This window comes from Borostomias antarcticus, assembly GCF_949987555.1.
Source record: "Borostomias antarcticus genome assembly, chromosome: 22".
Classification (NCBI taxonomy): domain Eukaryota; kingdom Metazoa; phylum Chordata; class Actinopteri; order Stomiiformes; family Stomiidae; genus Borostomias; species Borostomias antarcticus.
In genome coordinates this window covers 15,639,237-15,660,658 of record NC_140255.1, presented here as the reverse complement: position 1 = coordinate 15,660,658, position 21,422 = coordinate 15,639,237, and the positions used below count along the sequence as shown (strand labels likewise).

Sequence of the window (21,422 nt, the reverse complement as noted above, 5' to 3'; positions counted from 1 at the left end):
TGCTAGCTAACTTTACCTAAACTAACATCACTTGTCTTTCCATTGTGGCAAATTATCAACTGGTGATATAAGCTGGCTAGCTAGCGAACTGTTGGCTTCTATCATCCTGTAACATTAGGGTAGCAGCAGCCATTACATTATTATACATTAGCGGCCCACCAGAGATTTAATTTAATGGGATATCACTGCATCCTCACAACTAATGACCGTTATAGCGCTGCAGATAAGTTCATATATGGAAGGTATTGTGCATTTTATGACTAAAGCATGAAACTTTCAGAATATGATCTATACACACCAAGGATTAATTTCAGACGTAGAACCACTTCAGGAGGGACCTTTTACAGCTGTGTCAGCCATTTTCCAAAATGGCTGCCAAAATGGTGGACGCTTCAGACTATTTTGACTGCAGGGGGCATAAATAGTGGTGCTGGTCACGCGTCGAGTCTTCCGATCACCTCAGAAAGGACCAGCATGGAGCGGCCTATAGTCTTATTGAAAATAAATAGTCCTAATGTTGGCATGACAGTGGTTTTGAAAGCGCATTTAGGCAGAAATATTTAGAAAGTTTAAGATGTTTAATTTAAGACTTTTATATATACAGTATAGCCTAATTTGTATTATTGTTTTTTGTATCAAATATTTGGTGTGGCGGCAAGGATCTTGCCGTGGCGGTGCGCCACAGCAAAACCTTACCAGCGGAAACGCTGGGATGTGAAGGCTACTGGAGGGAAGCCCTGTCTGGGTGTAATGGCTATGCATCAGCAATGAAGTTAGATTCAGGCGGATACTTTGGTCTCTAGTGATTGGTTAGGGAAAATTGAATCCCCCCCCCCATTGGAAATTGGTTAGATTGGAAGCAACGTCAGAATGGTGTGTAATGAGTTGACAACCCGGTCTAATATCAGGCTAGGTCTAATAAACATGTTGAATGCATTTCCTAGCTCATACTGTAAGTCTTTCGGAAGGTGTTCTTTTTTATGTTTAGAATATGACACTGTTTACGTTTCTAGACAGCGCAGATGTCGAGTAGTGAGGTAGGTTGCATCCAACTGGCTGGTCGATTTAGAAACATCTGGTTGGTCTAGAAACATGAGACTCTGCTCGTAGCTACAACGCTAGGCTGCAATTTTATACTACAGTATATATGTGTGTGTGTGTGTGTGTGTGTGTGTGTGTGCATGCATGCATGTGTGTACCTCTGTGTGGCCAGCCCCCTCTCTCTCCAGTATCCTGGTGTATGTGTGTGTGTGTGTGTGTGTGTGTGTATGTGTGTGTGTGTGTGTGTGTGCATGCATGTGTGTACCTCTGTTTGGCCAGCCCCCTCTCTCTCCAGTATCCCGGTGTGTGTGTGTGTGTGTGTGTGTGTGTGCGTGCGCGTGTGTACCTCTGCTTGGCAAGCTCCCTCTCCCTCTGACACTGCTCATCGCGGTCCCTCTCCAGCGTCTGCCTCAGCTCCTCCCCCTGCTGGACGTAGCGCTGGGCGGCGCGCTGGTCGGCCTGCAGCAGCTCCGCCTCGTGGAGAACCCGCAGCCTCTTCAGCTCCTGCTTGTGCTTGGAGATCAGTTTCTGGATCTCCGGCTCCAGGCCTGCAGAGGGCAGCGCAGAGCAGAGTAGAGACAGAGTAGAGACAGAGTAGAGTAGAGACAGAGCAGAGCAAAGTAGACAGAGTAGAGACAGAGTAGAGACAGAGCAGAGTAGAGACAGAGCAGAGACAGAGCAGAGCAGAGTAGAGACAGAGCAGAGTAGAGACAGAGCAGAGTAGAGACAGAGTAGAGTAGAGTAGAGTAGAGACAGAGCAGAGTAGAGACAGAGCAGAGTAGAGACAGAGCAGAGTAGAGACAGAGCAGAGACAGAGCAGAGACAGAGACAGAGCAGAGTAGAGGCAGAGCAGAGTAGAGACAGAGCAGAGCACAGACAGAGCAGAGTAGAGTAGAGACAGAGCAGAGTAGAGTAGAGACAGAGCAGAGACAGAGCAGAGTAGAGACAGAGCAGCGCTCAGTCAGGAGATAGACAGAGAGGCTGCGTTCCGAACTGCATACTTCTACTTCTTTACTACCATTACGTACAACTGCTGCATATTTTTGTTGAGTGTATGTTGTGTGTATTGCTACAACTCTCTCTCTATCTCTAAATTCAAACTGCTTCATTGGCATGACATAGGCTTTGTTCACACGGCAGTGAAATGTGACCCAAATCTGATCTTTTTGCCTACATGCGACTCAGGTCAGATTTTTTCATGACCGTCTGAACAGCGCAAGTCACATGAAATCAGATTATTATTATTATTATTTTTTTTTTTTAAATCCAACCTGGGTCGCTTTCAGAGGTGGTATTATATCGGATACATGTCTGATGTTTTGCAACGCGCCCGCCCTCTGAACAGTCATGTCGCGTTTAATGCTACTTTTACATCTCTAGAGCGGTGACTTGCAAATTCTATGGTGTGCATACTGCACGTCACAAGACGATTCTCATCCTTCTTCTCGGTATCATTTGCTCATACCGTCGCAGGCTTCCACTGCACAAATAGCCTACTTGAAAATCAACCCGTAGTAAAGGCCAACTTCACTTGTGGTTGTAACGTTATCATGGATGTATTAATAGAACGTTATCCATGGTTAACGTTACTTCCGTAAACAGTGCTCTGCGCGTGACGTCCTGACGTCTTTGTTATTGTTCTTCTGCGCATGCGGGTCTGTTCAGGGCGTGGGCTGTTCACACGGCAGTCAAATATATGTGAACAGCTAAACAAAAAAATCGGATCTGTGTAAAAAATCGGAATTGAGCATTAAGACCTGCCATGTGAACTAAGCCATAGTGTATGCTCTCTGTAAAGCATGCTGTGTTGCCTCTGTGTATGAAATGCACTATACATATAAAGATTTGATTCTGTACACAGCAAATATTGCCAAAGGGGTCAACAAAAAACAAAAACTACAATTCATGACAAGAACAACCAAACAGTTAATCAATCAATCAATCAATCAATCAATCAATCTCTCTCTCTCTACCTTTAACGGTGATCTCTTTGATCTTCTTGGTCTTCTCGTCGATCCACCTCTCACGCCGCACCTTCTCAGTGGCGCTCATCAGCTCCTTCAGCTTCTTGATCTCCTGCAGGGTGAGAGAGGTCAGGGGTCAGGGCTGGGAATACGGGTGAAGAGGCCACCGACACCCGGGTGACAAGGAGAGCCACAAGCTCCGCCTCCATCCCGTGACGCCACGAGGGAAAACTCGGAAAAAGCAGCGATGTGGGGAATTCGTCACGTCATCACGTCATGTGACCAACCAACAGATGTGGGGGGAGGGGAGGGGGCTGGAGGGGAGTGAGAGGACGGGAGGAGAGGGTTTGGCCTTTTCTGAGGGGGAGGGGTGGAAACCAAGCGTGACTGTGAGGAGACGCACACGGCCACACAGTAGTTAACCAGCTAATCTGAGGATGGGATCCAAATATGTTACAGCAACCAGACTGAGCAGACTCACACACAGACAGGCAGACAGACAGACAGACTCACATGCAGACAGGCAGACAGACGGGCCCATGGGACACGTCAGCAATGAAAGAGAGGAAAAAAAGATGGCTAATGATGACAGAGACGATGATTATGATGATGATGGGGGGGGTTAGGAAAGAAAATGTTACCTCGCACAAGGGACCCAGAATTTGCCACACCTAGAGCCAGAAAGAGAAGACGAGACAGGCAGAGAGAGAGAGAGAGAAACGGACAGATTAAAAGGCAACAATAGCAGCGCAGCAAGCAGGCACATGTGCCATAGAGATAAAAGCATTGAGCGGAGGTGGCGGGGAAAGACTGTTTACATAGATAACACACACACACACACAGAAAGAATCTCCCTGTTCCAGCCGACAGAGATCGATGACTCGAGCTCGAGGTGGGCGGAGAGAGGGGGACTCCTACCATCTCGTGCTGCTCCTGCATCTGGGTGATCTTCTTGGTGTACTTCTGATCCACCTGTTTGAGCTCTGTCACCACTCCCTCACAACGCTCACTGAGGGCCTTCTTATCGTCTATCAGCTAGAGAGAGAGAGAGGGGGAGGGAGACATTTTTACTGTTAGTCACTGTTACTACGTATTAGTTACTTCTATTGTGTTTTTTGTTTTAATTGACGTACACTGGCATGTATCTAAAACGCTTTGGCAACACAATGCACAAATATGTCATGCCGATAAAGCAAATTGAACAGGGGGGAGTTAGAGAGAGAGAGATAGAGAGAGAGAGAGAGAGAGAGAGAGAGAGAGAGAGAGAGAGAGAGACAGTGTCCACTTCAAACATTATATACACAAAAAGCTGTCACGCCTTACGCCTAAGAGTACTAGAACTAAAATCAGCACAACACTGGAAACTAACCTAAGAGTAGGGGAGGACCGGGACGAATGAAACACTTTTTGGTTTGATCAGATTTACACAGAAATATATAAAGATGGAGATTCCATTTTTTGATGACAAACAACTTGTACATGTCCTTTACTATTATTAGTTGTAAGTTTCGTTCTGTGGTGTAACAGTTCAATTCAAGACGGCCGAGAATGGAAGATGTGCATTGTTTCTCTCGTCCCTGTCATGCGGTGGGACGAGTGAAACAGTGAGATTGTTTTGCTTATTGTGTTTCGTAGCGGTCTATTTGGGGTTTGTAATTATCTTAACTTTCAACACATGTATAATTAGACCCAATTTAATGTTTCCATTAATGCAATTGATGCTATATATTTGAAAACCATGGGCAAAATGTCAAGCGCCCCTCTCGTTCTAAGCGCAGGAGCCATTTAGCTAAGTGTCCACCCGCAGCTCGCTCTGTGTCACTCGTCCCGCCCGGCACTCCTGTCACATTTGCCTGGCTAGCTCCAAACACTTTCTTGCAAGAAACTTGAAACCTAGGCTTTCATGCAGCCACTAGATGTGCTAATAAAATGACATGTGTTTACAAACATTGAGAAGTAAGCACAATTCTACAATCGAAAAATACATGTAGGACCACAGTTTTACTTATGTGGCGCAAATACGTTTTCCCTTGCTAGCTCCGTCAAAAACTGTCCGATGGTGGTCAAATTTCGAATGAAGCTCGTCCACAGTAACTTTCACTAGCACATACAAGTAAGTGATTGGAGTCTCCCTACTGTGGATGAAACAAGCGCGTTTCTTTCGTCCCCCTGTTTCATCCGTCCCGGTCCTCCCCTACTAGAACTAAAACCAGCTACAAAAAACTGGAAACTAGCCCTAAACCTAACCCTAACACCTAAGAGTACTAGAACTAAAACCAGCAACACAACACTGGAAACCAACTGAAACTTTGAGAAAGAGAAAACAAATAGAATCGAAAAACACAAATCAAAAAAACGCAAAACTACACTAACCCTGAGAGAGCGAGCGTGTGAGCGAGTGTACCTGGTCGATGAAGGCCAGGTGTCTCTGGATGGTGGCCTCGTACTGCTCCTTCTGCTGCTGGAAGTTCCTGTTCAGCTCCTTCTCTGTCTCCTTCACATGCCTCACTGTCAGCTCCCTCTGCTGGGACTGAGAGAGGGGGGGAGAGAGAGAGAGAGGGGGGGTATAGAGAGGGGGTGAGGGGGAGAAAGGGAGAGAGGGAGGGAGAGAGACGAGGGAGAAAGAGAGAGACAGAGGGGGAGAGTGACAGAGAGGGAGAGAGGGTGAGAGAGCTGTAAGAAAGCTGCTATAAAAATAGTTATATTATTATTATTATTAATTAATTTATTTGTTATTATTATTATTATTATTATTATTGTGTCTTTGACGTCAGCCTTCACTGTAGCCTTGAAGATGTGTCTGCATGTGTGCGTGCGTGTGTGTGCCTGTGTGTATGTGTGTGTGTGCCTGTGTGGTGTGGGTGCGTCTGCGGGTCTGTGTGTGTGTGTGTGCCTGTGTGTACTGTATGTGTGCGTGCGTGTGTGTGCGTGCGCCTGCGGGTCTGTGTGTGTATGCGTGTGTGTGCGCGTGTGTGCGTGTGCGTGCGCCTGCGGATCTGTGTGTGTATGCGTGTGTGTGTGCGTGCGCCTGTGGGTCTGTGTGTATGCGTGTGTGTGTGTGCGTGCCTACCAGTGCAGTCTGCAGCATGTTGACGGTGCGTCTCTTCTCCTCCAGCTCCAGTTTGAGTCTCATCATGGAGCCTGTGACCTCGGCGGCCGTGGCCGAGGCCTGCTCCACCCCCGCCAGCTCCTCCTCTGACAGCACCACCTGCAGAAGGACGGGGCTCTTTAATATGTTACCCGGCGCGGGACTACGCCAGGTTGGTCAAGGTTGAAGGAACACACCAACTTTTGGATAGCCGAGCTTAGCTCAAATACTGGAAGTCGATTTGAAACATTAGCCTAGGCTAACGGCTCTAAAGGGTCTCAATCCTTCCTACTGCACGCACAGAGAAGAGGATGATATGTATCTTTTTATCTGACTCTGGGGAAGATGGCAGATAAGCTACTTTCCCCAAATGTTGGCATGTTCCTTTAAACATTTACTGATACTGCTGTGTGAAAGCATCAATATCTAAACTGCTTGGTCAGAGCTACTCATTGTATGTAGGTTAGTGCTTAAGTGCTTGTATGTAGGTTAGTGCTTAAGTGATGATAAAATTTACATTTAAAGCGCCATCTGATTGGAATAATTTACCTAGCTCACTCAGATCTATTACCTCCTTTCACCTATTTAAAGTCGCACTGAAATGAAAAAAGCATTCTGTCCCATTGTGGTTCACATAATTGGTCATAGTGTTCACCTAATCAACGATGTATGCCAAAAAAAAGTACAAAATTCTACTTTTGTTGTAATCTTATATCAAAGTATATAATTTCTTACTTCCTGGAAAACGGTAGGTCACGTGCAATGACGACAAGAGGTACCTTAGATTTTAGGCCAATAATCTCACGAAATCCACCCGTCAATCAACGCTATCCTTCTATCGAATCTGTCTAAAGTTCTTAAAACCCGTCCACTTGTCAATGTTCCAATCAAATTCCTCTAAACATATGTTCCACCATAGCTCATAGCTTGTTTGCGTCGGAAATACGTCAAACTACGGAAGTTAAGATGATCTCAAACGTCCGTTTCAGTGGGACTTTAAGGCATCCCTGCTCACTAATCTTCAGACAACCCGCTATTGTTTTTAATTCTATCTGTAATAACAAAACATCCTTAATGTTTAGCCGTATGTAACTGTACTGTATGTAAACTTTATATCTGTACCTCAACATAATGTACTTTTTCTTTTTTGGGAGGAGCAAGTGGGTGCCGGACATTTTTTTTTAAAGATTGGCTTAGCTTGGGATAGCCTTTGTCTGTGTTAAGTATGAATGTATTGTGCTGTATTTGTTTTGTTTTTTTGTGTTTGTCTGTTCTGTTATGTATTGTACACATCTGTACCATGTTAAGGACCCCCTCGAAAACAAGATGGTTCATCTCAAGGGGCTTATCCTTCCAATAAAGAATTTACCAATGACAGCTGGATGTCAGAGACCTGGAGACATCATGGCGAGAGAAGGAAAAAAACACCTATAGTCAGTGCAGAAAGGTTGTTTTGTCTGGACAGAGCAGTGGTAGTGAAGCCCCCCTAGTTGTGGTCTGTCTGGTGGTCCCTGGCCTGGGCTGGTCCCCCCCCCCCCCGCCCTCCTCACCTCTCTGTGGGAGCCGGAGGTGACGGAGCGGGGCCTCTCCTGCTCCGACTTCTCCATCTCATCCAGGAAGCTCATGATGCTCTGCAGCTTGGCCTCCGACAGCAGGGCGCCGGTGTCGGGCAGCGCCGGGGCGTGGATAAGCTGGCCGTGCCGCTCCAAGTTGTCGGTGGTCAGGGAGGTGGAGTCTCCGTCCTTGGGCAAGGGGAAAGAGAGGGATACAGTCGGACACACAGTGCCATGCTAACAGCCTTAGCGCCATGCTAACGCTAACAGAATTAGCACCCAGCTAACACTAACAACACATCACCACCACCACCAGCTCAGTGGCCTTGTGGTTAGAGTGTCCGCCCTGAGATTGGGGGATTTGGGGGTTCAATCCCCGTCATCCCCCGAGTCATACCAAAGACTATTAAAAATGGTACCGATCCCATCCCTGCTTGGCACTCAGCATCAAGGGTTGGATTGAGGGTAGGTCTCTGCGACATACTAGTGTCATGTTCATGGGGTGTACTTGTACATCAAGCTGCCTCACTCTAAGGAATCAGGAGATAGGCTTCTGTCCCTATGGGCCACTAGGCTCCAGAACCATTGGTTCTCAAGGCTACTTACTTTACATCAGCACCATGCTAAAGCTAACAACATTAGCACAATTCCCTGGTGATTCAGCTCTACTGGTGTTAATGTGAGGAGTGATATGTTGTTTGGGATGGGGGTGGGATGGTCATAATCCAGTGTTGGTGTTATAGAGAGAGTGTCTATGCAGTGCTAGTGTTATAGAGAGTGTCTATCCAGTGTTGGTGTTATAGAGAGAGTGTCTATGCAGTGTTGGTGTTATAGAGAGAGTGTCTATGCAGTGTTGGTGTTATAGAGAGTTTATATCCAGTGTTGGTGTTATAGAGAGTTTCTATCCAGTGTTGGTGTTATAGAGGTGTCTACCTGGTCTATCCAGGCGTATTTGTCCTTGCTGTAGCTCTTGGGCTCAGACAGCCTCTCTGGCTCCTCCTCCAGCAGCTTCAGGGTGTCCAGCAGGTCGTTGAGGGTGGTCTTGGACTGGGCCCTGCTCGACGACGGCCCCTGGCGCTGGTCCTCCATGCTCACGGACCTCAGCAGGATCTCCTGGGGGGACACAAGACATCCAGGCTCTCACTGAACCTGCATTCAACTAGGCAAGACTGGAGATTGAAAACCCTCTTGGGTGTGGGTGACCAGGTTGACAAGGATGTGACTATAACCATTGTGGTTAATATGACATTTTAATACCAGGCAATTAGTCTGCAGATCACAATATATTAAGGCTAACCCAACCCTACTAACATATAGAATAATCAAGACAATAAAGCCTAATTTATACTCAGTCGACAAGTGTAAAAAAAAGAAAAAAAAAAGTCGACTGACATTTAGCATTTATACTTTAGCAAAGTGTCTGATCACCTCCATAGTAAATTGCAGACGCGTGGCTGATTGATCCATCGCAACGAACGCACCTTCTATCTAGCTATCCAATCAGCTGTGCGACGAAAGTGACGGCATCTGAGACATTAGAAAGTCTGGTGGGTGCAAGACACCCCTGTCCGACACAAAAAAGTGTCAACAGTGACGTCATTTCTGTCTGTCGACACTTTCAAAAGTGTCGTACGACAAAGTATAAATTGGCCTTAAGGGTGTGCGTTTTCTATTGGTTACCTGTGAGCACTGAGAATCTCTGCGATTGGACAGAGCAGGGGAGACAGCTCTCAGGTTGGTGACATCATCCAGGTCAGACACAACATTGACGTTGGAGTCTATGGAGAAATGATGTGCACGCAACATGAGCTGACAAACAAGTACACGTACACACACAAGCACACTCTCACACCCACACATACACACACACATACACAGACAAGGACACGCACACACAGTGCACCTCGTCCTTAGTCGGGGTGACATCATCAGTGGGGGACAGGCCAGCGTACCCGTGTTCTTGGCTTTGGCGTTGGTGGGGGAGGCGGGGCCATTATTGCTGGGGGAGCCCCTGGGAGGCCTCTTGCGGCCTGCCTTCCCAGCCTGCCTCAGGCTCTCCAGCTCCTCCTCGGCTACGTGCTGCGCCTCTGAGGCCCGCTGGGCCCTCTTCTGCTGCAGCTCCTGCAACACACCACCAGGGGGTGACGTTACACGGGCAGACTGTGGGAACTGCGTCTGTTGCAGTGTGTGATTTGGCTCCGTGGCACTGTCTATGGCAAGTACTACCAGGATCCTCCCTCTTAAGCACCTATTGTATTTATATTTTGCTACTCTTGCACTTTGCCTTCAGCAATAGATTATGCTCTTAGTCACTTGATTTAGAAAGGAGATGCACTTGTGAGTTCTGGTGAGTAGTAGTACACTGACTTCATATGCTAAATGCATGCTTTAGATGAAAGCGTCAGCTAAATGACTAATGTAATATAATATAGTGTAATGTAAAGCTCTTAAAATCCTTCTGGTATTTTTATTGACCTGTATGGCTGCGAGGCGCGCGAGACGAGCCTTCTCTTCGCGGATCTTCTTCCTGTCCTCCTCCTTCTTCTTCTGGGCCTGCGGGCTTCTCTCATCCTCCGCCCTCTGCTCACGCTCCTACAGGGGAGGAGAGCGATGGGGTGGTTGATACCAGAGAGGCAGGGGTGGACAAAAGGAGAGAGAGGAGGAGAGATGCACACGGAGGGAAATGAGAGAGAGAGAGAGAGAGAGAGAGAGAGAGAGAGAGATACCTTTTTCTTGGTGGCGAGGATGCGTTTGAGGGCAGCCTCGCTGGCACGCTGTCGGATATGACGCCTGTACCAGCGCTGGATGGTGATGGCCGCCTGGTTGACATGCTGGATGAACCTAAGAACACACACACACACACAGACACACACACACACAAGCCAGTCAGCACCACAAGCACTACCATCTCCGCTATAGGCAGAGCCTAGTCATTATAGCAAATATATGCTCAAGAAACCACCACAGCAGCATTCCCAGTGTGCCTTTCCGTGGCTGGGTGAACTCTGACCTCTCGGCCTCCTCCTCGGTGACCTCCGTGCGGCGGGTCGGCCCGGGGCTGCAGGGCGGTGCCTGGGCGTGGTTGTTGGAGGCGGAGGATGACGAGGAGAAGTTCTTCTGGGACTTGGTCAGGGAGGCGTTCTCCACAGTCCCCTCGTCGTTGACCGTGGCTTTGAGGATGTTGCTGGACAAGCATAAAATAGAGACATTGGCAGACGACTAGCACGTGGTTCAGCTGGCTATCCTTTACACTTTATCACAACACATTCAACTGTGTCTTCCCAGACTAGCAATGGAGATATTTCTGACTCACTTGAAGGAGGGCTTCTGGTTGGAGCTCTTGGGCGTGAGCGGTTTGTCGGAGTAGTTGTTGTGTAAGATGGTGGTGACCGAGTTGCCCACCGCTCCCTTATTGCTCCTAAAAGACACAGGTCAAAGGTTACCGCACGCACCAGGGGAGGCGGCCCCAGCAAACGTTACCACACACTGCAGCAGGAGACGCCTCCAACAAACAAGCATGAGAAGAAGCGTCGACGTGAAAGAGAAAGTGTACAACCCAACCAACTCTGCAACCCCCCGGGCGAAACAGACGCCATACATGTCCTGACAAAAAACACTTGACATATCGAAGCCAGCCACGGTCGGTTGTATTGATCTGACGTCTTTCAGAAAAAACACATCGCCAGCGGAGAGGAATTTGTGAACTCCGGCGCCTGTGGCGGGATAGAGTCCAGGACGTTCAGCAGGTATGACACCGGAGATGCGGCGGATTCATTCCAGAGACTTCCAGAACGCCGCTGCTGAGGGCTGGTTCCTGGGTTTAGGCTCAGGTGTGGTGGCGGGGAAGGCTTCCCAGTAACTGACAGAGACTTCCAGCAAACTGTCCTTGCTTGCGAAAATGCTTCACTGGGAACAACGTTTGGGTCATTGTTACCTGAAAAAGGTCTAATGCGACTGAATCCTTCCTAGTATTTTTGCAAGTGAGGACAGTGTTTGGAAGCCTCCCTCTGCTAGGTCTTTTTATTCCCAGGCAGCTGCCAGCAAAAACAAACATGTGAAGGTGTGCAGTAGCCTTACAGCCTGCAGAGGGGCTGCCCACCTGTTGTTGGCGGTGAAGCTGGGCGCCAGCGTGACGCCGGGCTCTCTGCGGGCGCGGCCGGAGGGGGGGTCAACGCTGCCGGCGCTGCGGGAGCTGGAGGGCAGGGGGAACGCCCGTGGCTGGTCGTCCTGACAGGGGGGGAGACACGTCAGGCATGCTTGTGAGACCCTCGATTATTAGGCAGAGATGTACAGTACTACCACTATCCAGATGAACTGCCATGTTACAAATCTTTACTCAACTGTAGCCTGAACATTTTTCCTTTCACTACCCAACATTATTATTTTTCCTTTACAACCCTGCCTTGCAAACTCCTAGGCCAGATGCTGTCCAATGCACCGATCAGCACCACCCTCACGGAGATCTTGAACAACAATCCAAAACTATATGAAACAGTGTTGAGATGTTGAGAGGGCTGTGTTGAAACAGTGTTGAGGTGTTGAGAGAGCGGTGTTCAGTACCAGGATGTTCCAGGTGGTCCGGTCCGGCGAGGCCTTGGTGAGGCTTGCCAGCTTCCTACGCCCATCAGAGCAGCTGTCAAACAGAGCCAAGAAGTCCTCGCTCTGGTTCTCACTGGACACACACACACACACACACACACACACACACACACACACACACACACACAGCACCAGTCAAACACCACTTGTTAAGAAAACATAAAAAAGACACACACATTCCACTGTACATGTAAGTGCTATTGCAGAAGCTTGTGTCTTTCCTCACTCCTGTCCAATCCATCACCATTCAGTTAACCTACGCATGTGAAAAAACAACAACTTTAAAGCTGCAGTAGTATGTACTATTTCCGTAAGGTTTTAAACATTGAGATATTGCTCTGTGTTGAAGGGGTATTTTAATCCGGTTTTCCACCTCTCGGCGGTCAGCGGCAAAATGATTTGCCCAGGGCTGCTGCTCTGACTACGGACAACCTGCAGCTGGCATTTGGTGAGGAAATTATACTACTCATTTCTCAGTTGTTAATATCCTCCAGGCTCTGGCCTTGGTGAGAGAGAGAGAGAGAGAGAGAGAGAGAGAGAGAGAGAGAGAGATCATTTCCTATCCCTTTTCCAAACGCCACCTATACCAGAGAGAAAGTGCAACTGCAACATGGCTCAGTGATGTTCTCATACATTATACTGTGCATTGTTGTCCACCACACAATGAAATGGGAGCGAAGGTGCCATTCAACAACTATAGCTGAATCCCAATCAGAGTGCGCAAACCGCACTTGCGGCCCCTCGCACTTGTGGCCTGAGGCCTGAGCACTTAATTGACGTCAGCTGGAAGGGCCAGAGGGTGCAGGGCCGTGAATTAAATGGGACAGCACTCCAGTTTCGCTCAATGCCCCTCCCACTTCGTTTTCATTGGCTGCCGCGTTCCTCCGACGCAGAGGCTGCTCTGACGCTCCCTTCAGCTCTGCAAATTGACCGATTGACGTCTGTTTTAATTTAATAATAATTAAAAAATTAGGTTGGGTGGGATATGTTTGCAGCATGTGGATTTCAAGATAAATGTTGTGTTATCTGCAAATGTCATAATTTGTGTGTGATGCACTCGGATCATGACTCGGATGCACTCAAGCACTGTGTCACATGAGACGCGGTGGGCTGTGGGTATTTTCTGCTCCTAAGTCCGTGAAATTGCGGACTTTCGGTAAGTGCGGTTACAGTGCGCAAAATGGCGGCGTGGCGCACTTGTGGACCTAGCAATTCCGTTTTGGAACTACCCTGAGCCCTTGTGGACTTAGCGGGAACGCGCATGTAAGGCCACAAGGCCGCGAGTGCTCTGCACTTTCGCCTAAGTGCGCGATTTGGGATTCAGCTTATGCTGGAATGTCTTTACCCATACATACTCTTGCTGGCCTTAGTGTGGGCTTTTCCTGCAGAGGCAGTGGTTGTACTCGAATAATCCCCACTGTACATAATAGGCTCTGCATCGTTGTCCCCCACACAATGAAATCGGAGGGGTGGCTATTAAAACGTTGCTTGTTTGTTCGATTTATGATATGTTCCAGAGACCACCACTAGGAGTGCTAACTACAGTTAACTTTTTCCTATTGCCAATACATTTTTAGGAATTGTTTTATAATATTGGATACATTAGAGTAGTGGATACATTAGGGTAGAGTGGAGTAGTGGTAGTTTAGGGCTAGGCCATCTAGTGTCCAACCGTCCAGATTTTGGTCACGTCGAAAGGGAGGGTTCTGTAGGTGTTCCTCTGACATCTGAGTGCCTAAGGAGAAGCGCAAACCACCATGGGACCTTAAATCGGACAAAATATGTACGGTAGTCAACGGCAAGAGACAAATAATTTCTTGATCCCGTTTGAGTTGTGCCATGGTCATACACGTTTGTCAATTTAAAACATTGCTAAATTAACATGTATACGTATACTGCATAATAAAACAAGCCCCTAGGGTCTAGACAATCAAAAGAGTTTTAAAGAACCCTGGCCGATGAGCCCACTGCGCATTCATAGCAGATGGTCATACAAAGTGGATAAGCAATGATGTGTCATGCAGTTAGTTTCAGCTCTAAATATTGGTTATTGTTCAGAGTGTGGATGTCTCGCAATATCCATATGGCCGTTGTTCCCCTGCTCGGAGTTTGATTCCCAAGCGCGTCCTCAGCCCATACAGTACTTGACCGTGAGGGCGGGACTGACTGCAGTATACAGTAGCTACAGTATAGCTAAACTGATTACATTTAAAGAAGCAATATTTGTTTAATGCACTTGTGCTTGGCTGTAAGGGATGTGAATGGGATGTCACAAAACTGGCAACGTAAACTATAGCTGCTTATAAAGAGCAACAGGGATGCATGTGAGCAGTTGTGCTTGAACTTTCTAAATCGTTTTGCCTACGAGCCAATAGGCTTTTGCGATGCTCTGCTCAGAACAACCAACAACCAACCTTGAAGGCAGCAGTAGTACCATTATGATGTCATAGATATAGATATATTTTGTGACTATTATGTCATCATAACAACGGAATTCTGTTATACCTTGGGAACATTCTGAGGAACTCACAACTAAACGATTTTTTCAGAGTGAAGCAGCTTCTTATTGTTTTAGCAATAGTCTTCATGCAAAATGGAATTTCGAATATTGAAGTGTCTCTTTACAGTGGCTCTGTTAATAGCACCTGCCATGCGCAAGCCTCCAGACCCTGAGAGTTTTACGAACAGCGTTTCAACTGTGGGACCTGAGCAGTTGTCTGCCACCCTGGACAGCTTCAGACTACAATCACCAAACATCTCACTCTGCGACAACGTATGCGATGCGACAAAGACAACGGAAATGGCGCCAAATGCCCAGCTACAGCCACAAGATGCTCTCGATACCCTCAGCCCACCTGAGAACATCACCCAACCTGAGGACATCACCCAACCTGAGGACATCACCCAACCTGGGGACATCACCCAACTTAAGAACGTCACCCAACTTAAGAACGTCACCCAACTTAAGAACGTCACCCAACTTGAGAACGTCACCCAACCTGGGGACGTCACCCAACCTGGGGACGTCACCCAACCTGGGGACGTCACCCAACCTGGGGACGTCACCCAACCTGGGGACGTCACCCAACCTGGGGACATCACCCAAACTGAAAACACCACCCAACTTGAGAACGTCACCCAACTTGAGAACGTCACCCAACTTGACGACATCACCCAACCTGAGAACATCACCGAACATGAGAGCCTCACCCGTTCCGATCAAGGCACCGTGGGGAAGATGGAGGTGGTTGTAAAAGATGTGGACACCGAGTCTGGCTTCAGCTTCAGAACCAGAACCAGAACCAGAACCAGAACCAGAACCAGACTCTGGGATGGTGAAGTGAAGAGGGGGACCACCTCCAAGGAGCTCGTTATGCGTCTGGCGCAGTGGGCCAGTTCTCTGGAGCAGAAACTCTACAGAAACTCCGGCTGCCATGCAGAGATCCTGTTAGGGTTCTACAGCACCCTGTCAGGGTTCTTCAGCGTCCTGTCAGGACTGAGATGGCTTCGCCGAATGTGGAACAAGACAACGGTCAAGGTAGGCGTGGTATCAAGCAGGGAAACCCGAGGGTCAGATGAAGGTCATAGAAATGAACTCGCATTCTCATTGTTACAAAAATCTGTCCTGATGAAGGTAGAAACCGAAACGTTGACTGATTAAAAGCAGAGAGAAAGTGTGTGCGGGAGTACGTTATTCTTCATTTGAAACTTTTAAGGGGATTTACTCCCAACACCACAACAGTGTGAGAGTGTACATGTTGGCATTTTCACTTGGGTCATAGAAATCAGACATGGTGGACTTGCCCGGTGTTTATGCTCTGTTTTTTTTTCCCCTCTTCCTCAGCGAATGAGGAAAGAAAGAAAGGAGGAAAGCAGAAGAAAGAAGAGAGCCCTCCTGGAAGAGAGCGTTCGCTCGTCCTCCGCCCAGCCAGTCCACCAGGAGCCCGGCCACGGAGGCGGAACCAGATGCGGTCGGCGCGGAGGAAGGGGGCGGGGCTACCGCCGGCGATAAACGCCATCACCGTTTGGTGTGAAGGAATTTAAATAAACCTTCAGCTTTTGCAAAAAAAAAACATTCTCAAAAAAGATTTATTTTATTACATTTAGAGTGACATGCGAATGATTGTGATTCTGTGAGTGATTCTGTTAGTAAGTGTAAGAAAAAGACAGAACCTGAGGAGTGGTCCAACTGCAGTATATCACCTAATGGCCGACCCTATAGTCAAAGCCCTTCTCTACTTTTTAGAGTGGTGCACCGCCCACTGCCAGTACAAATCCCTCTTCGTGAGCGCTTTCGGTGAATAGCGTTAAGCTCTGTGCTCCGGGACCTGTGGGGGCTTTTCAGCTGCTGCTGCTGCTGCCGAAAGTACTTCTAATTGGCATCACTGTGTGATCCTGTGGTAGGCTGAGTTACCTGGGGCGATGCAGTCATCCGTGAGAGTGAGGGCACTGCAGACCTACAGTACCTATTAGGCTGGGTGCTGGATCACTAAATCTTGTAGTTAGGATAAGATAAGTAAGTGAACATTTTATTTATTTATATAGCACCTTTCACAGACAGGGGTCACAAAATGCTTCAAAAATCAGCAATAAATAAAACAATGGCAAAAAGCACAAAACACATTTCGATTTGGCCCCAATTTTATCAAGTGGATACAAACACTGTATTCTGATCCACAGGCTGCCATTAGAGTAAATTGATTTTTATCAGACCGATTTGTACTGGAACGTGGCTGCCGACAGGGCTGCCTTCTCTCGCCACTATTGTTTGATATTAATATTGAGCCACTCGCACAGTTGATTAGAGACAACAGTAATATAAAAGGACTGACGATAAACGAAGAACATACATTATCACTGTATGCTGATGATGTGCTTTTATATCTAACTTATATCAACAACAATCCCACGCTTAAAGGCTCTTATTTCCATGTACGGATACTTCTCGGGGTACAAAGTGAATGTGGATAAGACCATGGCTATGGACGTAGGCGGTGGAATTCTGCAATCGGTCAAACTCCAGAGTGGGTTTAAATGGGTTGATGGCATTAAATATCTAGTTATTCAAATCCCCTCGTCACTAGAAAGGTTATATGATGCAAATTACAAAAGCATAATCCAGAATATTAGTAAGGACCTGGGCTGAGTTTCCCAGAGGCCTCGTAGCGCTACGTTCATCGTAAGCTATGGCGTTCATCATAGCGCTACGATGAACGTAGCGCTACGATGCCTCTGGGAAACTCAGCCCTGGACCGTTGGTCAATGCTTACCCTGTCTTTGTTAGGTCGTGTTGAGAGTATACGCATGAATGTACTGCCTAGACTTCTCTACCCATTTCAGATGCTACCTATTGATATCCCTTAATCCACATTTGCCAAATTGGACAGGCTAATTTCAATATTTATATGGCAGAGTAAACGCCCAAGAATCAGACTGAAAACATTGCAGTTACTCAAATCTAGTGGTGGGCTCAAACCTCCGAATTTAAGATATAAACTATTTTTGGGCTGCACAGTTAAAACCCTTAACAGTTTGGATTCAAGATTCTTCATATACACACTGGCTCGACATCGAAAAAAGCTTAAGTAGGCAATGGAGCCCCTACAAACCTTGCCTTTCCTAGACGTCCCCATAAAAGAAATTCGAATGGGTGAATGGACTCGAAGCACACTACATATTTGGAGGAAAATAAAACAATAATTTGGACTGCCGAAAGCAATTTCAGCACTATCCGATATTGGGTTCATAAAGGATTTTGTGCCTTCCCACACAGATTCAAGTTTTAGAAGATGGTCTCACCATGGACTCAATCATTTACACCAACTCCACAACGATGGCACCCTCAAAACATATGAGCAGTTAGCCTCGCGTCACCATTCTCTCCTCGGGGAGGAGAGCCTGGTATCTATTTACTTCACTGCCTTAAGCCCGCCCCATCATCCGACTCGAGCCTGTAGAGCCGCCTCCAACATCCGCTTGCTTTATTTTTCCTTAACCGGTAGTTCTCCTTGCATCTTCTTTTACAATTTTCGTCAGTGTTATGCCTGGTGATGCCACCACGAATGTTATCTACTCGAAACTTCACCATGTGCAGCCTACAGTAAAAACATTACAACAACTGTTCGTCTTCCGGTCTAGACCGGATGATTATGCGATGCGTCATCGCGCTTCCGCTCTAGACCGGCGAAACAACACCGAACGAGAAAGGCCCCAGACTATGAGCAGTTAAGAGGGGAATTTGTGCTTCCCAACAGATTTTTTTTTAGATATTTACAATTAAGGGACTTCTTAACGAAGCATAAGGAATGGGATAAGGTTTTGAAGCCTACTCCAATTGAAGACTATTTGATAAAATTGCAAACAGGAAATGAAGCTAAGAAAGCTATAGGTAACTTTTACCAAATATTCCTTGGAATGAATTTGGATGATACATTACGTAAAAGGGATATGGGAGGCTGAACTGAACACAGATATACAGCTGGACGTGTGGGAAGAAATATGTACTGATGCACATTTAGTAACTAATTCTGATACTTGGAGAGAGTTTAAATGGAAGGTGATAAGATATTTTCGAACTCCTAAAATGGGCCCAACATACTCAAACAAATGTTGGAGGAATTGCAGTACACAAATTGGCAACCATACCCACATATTTTGGTCGTGTCCCAAATTAAGAACCTTTTGGGATGAGGTGTTTGAGGTACTTGAAGTAGTGTTCCACCAAACTTTCATAAAGGATCCAAAAGTGGCATTATTGGGAGCAGTGCCGGAGGGGATTGAGGGAAAAGCTAAAAAGTATATATTACAAATATTACTGTCGGCAACAGTACAATATGTGGATTGGGAAAGTATGGGAAATGTATCAAATGGAACAAATTACGTACTCTCTGAGACTACAAAAAGATGTATTTACTAAAAGATGGGGTCCTCTCATGGCTATTTTAATACAGTGGTTTATTCATTCATGTAACTGTTTCCCTAACCCATCTCATCTCTTTATCTGTGTATGTAGACAAGCACCAATGCCGTTACACTCGTATACGTATCCCCTCACGAACCCTTTCTCCCTCTCCCCCGTTTCTTTTCCTTTTTATAATTCCTTATGTGTGTGTATATATATGTATGTATGTATGTATGTATGTATGTATGTATGTATGTATGTATGTATGTATGTATGTATGTATGTATGTGTGAGTATATAAAGGTGTGTATTTGTATGTATAGTTATGTGTATGTATGCATGTATAGGTATATATGTATAGTATATACATCCTTTTTTGTTTTCTATTTTTATTTAATTTATTTGTATATTACAAGGGCTAAGAATGTACAGCAGAAATAATGGGGGAAAAAAACAGTGGACACAATTGTTGATGTGATTGTTTAAGTTGCTGAAACTGAAATAAAAACTAAGTGAAAAAAAAAAGCACAAAACACAAAAAACAAGGACAAAGAAACATAAATAGACACAGCTAGACAAAGGCTAGTCTTAACAGATGAGTCTTAAGATGAGTTTTAAAGAAGTCAACAGAGGCCACAGAACGTAGGCCCAATGGTTCCACGGCTTAGGAGCCAAGACTTCAAAGACTTCTTTTAGTCTTTGAGCCTTGAGTGGGGGACAACCAACACGCCCTGGTCAGATGACCTGTCAGACCTGCTTGTGATGTTGGGATGGATAGGGAGAATATAGAGTTCCGCATACCAGACAGCTCCCGTTAAAATGATTTTATTGCGAGCGACGTTTCAAGCACAAAAGCTCTTCCTTGTTGAGAAAACATCACTCGCAATAAAAGCCTTTTATCAGGAGCTATCTGGTGTGCAGAATTCTACATTCTCCCTATCTACAAGACTTCGAGGCCTGAGGACAAACCCATGTGCTCGAAACGTCATTTGCAGTGAAACACAGTGTGTTTGCCAAGTCTACTCTATGGTAAATAAAGCAGTGTGTGTGTGTGTGTGTGTGTGTGTGTGCATGTAACACATTAAAGTGGTGATCGTGCCGAAAAAAAAATCTAAATCTGCCTCCTAGCCAAATGGCTTGCAGGCTCCATTTTTCTCTCAACGAGGTCTTATTGCTACCTCACACAAAGAAGAGACCCAGACACAAAGCAGGAGGCCCTTAAGCGTGGACTTGAGTTTCAGCTTTTGTGATTACACGTTTGTCATGACAGCTGCGTGGGCCTTCGTTTGCCCCCCCCCCCCCTCCCCCAAATGTGCTGGAATTCAGAGCACCGCAGACCCTTGTCAGCTGCAACACGGTGAATTCCATTGTGGGTCCTCCATGCAAACGCACGTACATGCATGTCAATCCCCATAGCACGTCATCCATCCTTCACACTGCGAGTCACTCCCATGCACAGCCTGACACTACCGGGATGACCTCCCCATCCGGCCTGTCCCTCACAGGCATCTGTGCTGGAGACTGCCCTGTGTAGGGTGCCAGTGTGTGTGTGTGTGAAGGGGGGTTATAGACAGCTGGCCCAATGAAAAGCAATCCTCCGCCGACGACGACACTAACTCAAGCAGCACATTCCCCTACGCTTCCCTTTACAAGCGGCTGATGGGCGGGAGGGTGGGGTCTCCATGACAGTTCTGAAAGCCTCGGGGGAGGGTCGGGGGCAGGAGGGGCAGTAGATTACGAGTCCGGGACAGGAGGAGGGGCAGTACATTAAGAGTACGGGACAGGAGGAGGGGCAGTACATTAAGAGTCCGGGGCAGGAGGAGGGGCAGTACATTAAGAGTCCAGGGCAGGAGGAGGGGCAGTAGATTAAGAGTCCGGGGCAGGAGGGAGGGGTAGTAGATCGTCCCTTCGGTTAAGCCCTCTCCGCCTGTGTCCCAGGAGGCCGTGGGCCGAACGGCAGCTGCCGGACAATAGAATCTTGGCGGTGCGCACACTTCTCCTTTCACTGGCTCCTCGCCGTGTGTAACCTGACCCCGGGCCCCCGCCCCTCCCCCCCTCTCTAACCTCTGACGGAGGGGGGGGGGGCAACTCCCCAGCAACTGCCCCCCCAGCTCCACTCTCTTTGTGAAGCAGCAGCCACCGTGCCACAATGCCCATTGTCCCCTGCGAAGAAGGACCGTCCTAGAAGGCCAGCTGTTGCTCGCCAGAGAAAGAGAGAGACGACTCTGAGGCTCTGACGATGGAACACCCCGAGAAGGAGTTGGGCCACCCTGCTC

At 47.2% G+C, this 21,422-nt stretch overlaps 1 protein-coding gene across 1 annotated transcript in view; it reads right to left on the bottom strand.

Moving 5' to 3' along the window:
• Positions 1-21,422, bottom strand: part of cep131 (centrosomal protein 131) — a 30,509-nt gene that overhangs the window by 7,080 nt on the left and 2,007 nt on the right. The window contains exons 4-19 of the mRNA XM_084456530.1: positions 12,207-12,318; positions 11,746-11,873; positions 10,960-11,064; positions 10,657-10,830; positions 10,373-10,487; positions 10,122-10,238; positions 9,599-9,767; positions 9,327-9,424; positions 8,580-8,759; positions 7,644-7,835; positions 6,076-6,213; positions 5,410-5,535; positions 3,924-4,040; positions 3,647-3,676; positions 3,015-3,117; positions 1,388-1,589 (exon numbers count right to left, since the gene is read on the bottom strand). Coding sequence (XP_084312656.1) covers positions 1,388-1,589; positions 3,015-3,117; positions 3,647-3,676; positions 3,924-4,040; positions 5,410-5,535; positions 6,076-6,213; positions 7,644-7,835; positions 8,580-8,759; positions 9,327-9,424; positions 9,599-9,767; positions 10,122-10,238; positions 10,373-10,487; positions 10,657-10,830; positions 10,960-11,064; positions 11,746-11,873; positions 12,207-12,318 — 2,106 coding nt within the window. The remainder of the gene's footprint in view (positions 1-1,387; positions 1,590-3,014; positions 3,118-3,646; positions 3,677-3,923; positions 4,041-5,409; positions 5,536-6,075; positions 6,214-7,643; positions 7,836-8,579; positions 8,760-9,326; positions 9,425-9,598; positions 9,768-10,121; positions 10,239-10,372; positions 10,488-10,656; positions 10,831-10,959; positions 11,065-11,745; positions 11,874-12,206; positions 12,319-21,422) is intronic.